Source organism: Camelina sativa, chromosome 4, assembly GCF_000633955.1.
Source record: "Camelina sativa cultivar DH55 chromosome 4, Cs, whole genome shotgun sequence".
NCBI classification, from domain to species: domain Eukaryota; kingdom Viridiplantae; phylum Streptophyta; class Magnoliopsida; order Brassicales; family Brassicaceae; genus Camelina; species Camelina sativa.
In genome coordinates, this window is record NC_025688.1 from 11,740,754 (window position 1) to 11,745,887 (window position 5,134).

Below are 5,134 nucleotides of genomic sequence, written 5' to 3' on the forward strand. Positions count from 1 at the left end.
AGGAGACGATGAATAATCAGAACGGTCCACCAGCTCCTCAAGCAAGGACCAATATAGGAGCAGGAGATGCTCCATCTACTCACACTCAAAGGAATGGCATTGTGCCACCAGCTGTGCAGAACAATAATTTTGAGATCAAGAGTAGTCTCATCCAGATGATACAGAGCAATATGTTTCATGGATTGCCAATGGAGGACCCATTGGATCATCTGGATGAATTTGATAGGCTCTGTAGCCTCACTAGGATCAATGGAGTCAGTGAAGATGGATTCAAGCTCCGGCTTCTCCCATTCTCTTTGGGAGACAAAGCACGAATCTGGGAGAAATCGCTCCCTAAGGAGTCCATCACCACTTGGGAAGCGTGCAAGAAGGCATTCTTGGACAAATTCTTCTCCAACTCCAGAACCGCAAGGCTGCGAAATGACATTTCCGGCTTTGTTCAGAGGAACAACGAAACGTTCAGTGAAGCTTGGGAACGTTTCAAGGGATACACTACTCGATGTCCACATCACGGCTTCAGTAATGCTTCATTGCTGAGCACACTTTACCGAGGCGTGGTCCCCAAGATACGGATGTTGCTGGACACCGCAAGCTATGGTAACTTCCTCAACACAGATGTTGATGAAGGTTGGGACCTAGTTAAGAACTTGGCTCAATCTGATGGCAACTACAATGAGGAATATGATCGCTCTGTGCGATCTACAGGAGAAGAAGATGCCAAGTACAAGAGGGACATGAAAGCCCTCAATGACAAGCTCGATCAGCTCCTCAACCAGCAGAAGCATGTTCATTCTATAACAGAGGAAGAGCAGTTTCAACAACAAGATGGGGAGACTATGCAACTAAAGGATGTTAACTACATCAACAACCAAGGAGGCTACAACAACTACAAGCCAAACCTGACCGTGCCTTAACAACACCCGATGCACAGTCCGATACCCATGTCGGGTTCCTCCTCGCTGGATTTGCTATCCTTGATGCACAAAATCCTATACACTCAGAAGACGGACATGATCACCATTAATGCAAGATTCGACAATCTCGCTTGTCGTCTGTCAGACAATTTCCAAGAACTGCATGACCGATTTGATGCCTTGGGTTCCCGAATTCAAGTGATTACGGATAACTCGGCTTCCACCTCTAACAGTCACACGAAATCTGCAAACGCGATCGCCCTACGAAGTGGCCGATAATTACCCCCTTAAACAGTACCACAGGACATCACTGAGGACAGTAATGATCTAAATGGGGAGGATCTTGGTGAACCGACCACTTCTGCTGAACAACAACGCCACTCCCCAGGACAACCCGATGCTCAATCCGATCCTCTACCCGACCTCACTACTCGGATAGGCGATCGGGTTGACCCTCCAGTACCTTTGCCTCCTGCAGACAACCCGGGAAGAGAAAAGCAGAAAGAAAGGAGATTCATTCCCCCACCTTACAAACCACCTCTGTCGTTCCCTGGACGATTTCGCAAGGAACTCCTGGAGAAGTACAAGGCATTGTTTGAAAAACAGATGCAAAAACTCGAACTTCGCATGCCCCTAATGGACGCCTTCACTTTGATTCCCCCTTACCAGAAATTTCTGAAGGATGCAGTTATGGAGCGGATCAAGCAAGTACAAGGGATGGTTATACTCAATCATGAGTGCAGTGCGATAATCCAGAGGACTACCGCGCCTAAGAATCTGAGCGACCCCGGATCTTTTACTTTACCTTGCTTGATCGGACCATTGAAATTCAGAAGATGTCTTTGTGATTTGGGAGCATCAGTCAGCTTGATGCCACTCACTGTAGCTAAACGTCTCGGATTCGAGAAATTCAAGCCTACCGACATCCAGCTGGTTCTGGCTAATCGAACTACGAGGTTGCCAAGAGGAGTTTTGGAAAATCTGCCAGTCAAAGTAGGGTCAGTAGACGTACCAACCGACTTCGTAGTTTTGGAAACGGATGTGGAGCCAAGTGATCCGCTTATCTTAGGACGACCATTTTTAGCCACCGCGGGAGCAATAATTGATGTGAGGAACGGGAAGATCGATCTGAAGCTCGGGGAAGACCTCACTATGCAGTTTGACATTCGGGAAACTATGAAAAAACCTACAATAGCTGATCAAACCTTTCGGATAGAAGAGTTAGAAAAACTGCATGAGGAAGCATTTGAGGAGGTTGCGATAGGGGATTGCGACAAACAGCTTTGACAAATGATGGTAAGGAGGGATTCCTGCATCAAGAAACGGAACTCTACAAGGAATTGCTTGATAGAAAGGGAGTAGTGCTTGACAATAGAAGTTTGGACAAGTCAGTAGTCAACTCCTAAATCATGTCCTGCAGTTGCTCAACACCGACAAACCCGGACACTGACCTGATCGCCCCATCGAGTAGAGTGATCGAGCACCACCTCGAGCAGCAACTCCAAATCACCAATGATTGGCCCGAATCTAAGGCACCTAAAGTGGAACTAAAACTTCTACCAAATGGGCTAAGGTACGCTTTCTTAGGACTTAATTCAACTTATCCGGTAATCGTTAATTCTAGCCTGCCTGAGAAGGAATTGAAATTGCTTTGCACTCAATTAAGAAACAATAGGAGAGCAATAGGCTACACTTTAGATGATATCAAGGGTATATCCCCTGATCTTTGCACTCACCGGATAAACCTTGAAGATGAATTGTACTCTAGTATAGAACCTCAGCGTCGCCTAAATCCGAACCTGAAAGAAGTGGTGAAAAAGGAGATTCTGAAGCTGCTCGACGCTGGAGTTATCTACCCTATCTCTGATAGTACTTGGGTGTCCCCTGTGCAATGTGTCCCGAAGAAAGGAGGAATCACTATCGTCAAAAACGAGAAAGATGAGCTAATTCCCACAAGGACGATAACTGGTCATCGAATGTGTATCGACTATAGGAAGCTTAACGCAGCCTCGAGGAAGGATCATTTCCCCCTGCCTTTCATTGACCAAATGCTGGAACGACTAGCTAATCATCCTTCCTACTGCTTCCTTGATGGGTATAGTGGATTTTTCCAAATCCCAATACACCCTGCTGACCAGGAGAAGACAACGTTCACCTGCCCTTATGGAACTTTTGCCTACAAGAGGATGCCTTTCGGTTTATGCAACGCTCCCGCAACTTTCCAAAGATGCATGACATTTATCTTCTCTGATTTAATAGAAGAAATGGTGGAGGTTTTCGTGGAAAATTTTTCGGTTTATGGAGATTCTTTCTCGCCGTGTCTGTCAAACCTCTGCAAAGTGCTAAAAAGGTGCGAGGAAACCAATCTAGTGCTAAATTGGGAAAAGTGCCACTTTATGGTCCAGGAAGGAATAGTTTTGGGGCACAAGATCTCAGAAAAGGGGATAGAGGTCGACAAGGCTAAGATCAAAGTGATGGTTCAGCTGCAGCTTTTTAGGGCACGCAAGGTTCTACAGGAGAGTCATTAAGGACTTTTCTAAGATCGCACGACCATTAACACGGCTACTCTGTAAGGAAGCGGAGTTTATTGCTGACAAAGACTGTTTAGATGCCTTCAACAAGATAAAGGAGGCTTTGGTGAGTGCACCAATAGTCCAAGCTCCTGGCTGGGACCATCCCTTCGAGATTATGTGTGACGCGTCAGACTACGCTGTGGGAGCAGTATTAGGTGAGAGAATAAATAAAAAACTCCATGTGATCTACTACGCCATCAGGACCATGGACGATGCCCAGACGAGATATGCCACAACTGAAAAGGAACTCCTTGCTGTAGTTTTCGCGTTCGAGAAGTTCAGAAGCTACTTAGTCGGTTCTAAGGTGATTTTCTACACGGATCATGCCGCCCTACGGTACATTTACTCGAAAAAGGACACCAAACCCAGGCTCCTCAGATGGATCCTTCTTCTGCAAGAATTCGACATAGAAATCCTGGATAAAAAGGGGATTGAAAACGGAGAAGCAGACCATTTGTCAAGAATTAGAATCGAAGACCCACTCCCAATCGACGATTCAATGCCCGAGGAAAGACTGATGCACATCGCCTTCTTGGAAGAAATGAGCCACACGATCGGACACACGATCGCCCACTCGATCCCCGAGTCAACCGGGTCGATCGAGTTCATGGCTATCGAGTCGGCTAAGCTCCCTTGGTACTCAGACTTCGTGAACTACATGGTCTGCGTTGAAATTCCCAAGGACTATGACGCTCATAGAAAGAAAAAGTTCTTCAGAGATGTCAACAGCAACTACTGGGACGAACCTTATCTTTACAAGAAAGGTACGGATGGCCTGTTCAGAAGATGTATAGCAGAAGAGGAAGTTCAGGGAGTATTGGAGCACTGTCAGGGGTCCGCCTATGGAGGACATTTTGCAACCTTCAAAACAGTCCAAAAGATACTCCAAGCTGGTCTTTGGTGGCCAACAATGTTCAAGGATGCACAGCTCTTCATAGTACAATGTGATTCGTGCCAGAAAATGGGCAACATAGGTCAACGAAATGAAATGCCTCAGCAGCCAATCTTAGAAGTCGAAATTTTTGACGTCTGGGGAATTGATTTCATGGGACCTTTCAACCCACCCTCGAATGGAAACATGTACATCCTAGTGGCGGTCGACTATGTCTCGAAATGGGTAGAAGCAATCGCCAGTCCGACGAATGATCACATTACCGTAATAAAGATGTTCAAAAGCATTATCTTCCCCAGATTTGGAATCCCAAGAGTAGTGATCAGTGATGGAGGAACCCACTTCATCAAAAGGGTTTTCGATGGCTTGCTGAAAAAGCACGGAGTTAAGCATAAAGTCGCGACAGCTTATCACCCACAAACCAGCGGACAAGTGGAAGTGAGCAACAAACAGATTAAAGCGATATTAGCCAGAATTGTAGGAATCACAAAAAAGGACTGGGCATTCAAGCTAGATGATGCACTTTGGGCTTACAGGACCGCCTACAAAACACCGATTGGGCGGACACCTTTCCAGCTTCTTTACGGAAAAAACTGTCACCTTCCGGTCGAGGTAGAATACAAAGCAATGTGGGCGACCAAGCTGCTCAACTTAGATATAAAGACCGCCCAGGAAAAGAGAGTAATGGATCTCCACGAACTCGATGAGATACGGCTGGAGGCTTATGATAATTCGAGAATCTACAAGGAAAGAAC

The 5,134-nt window shown here is 46.1% G+C and overlaps 1 protein-coding gene across 1 annotated transcript; it reads left to right on the forward strand.

The window, feature by feature from the left end:
- LOC104783761 lies at positions 942-2,201 on the forward strand. The gene is made up of 2 exons (XM_010508876.1): positions 942-1,112; positions 1,218-2,201. Exons 1-2 carry the CDS (start codon positions 942-944, stop codon positions 2,199-2,201), a joined length of 1,155 nt encoding a protein of 384 aa, XP_010507178.1.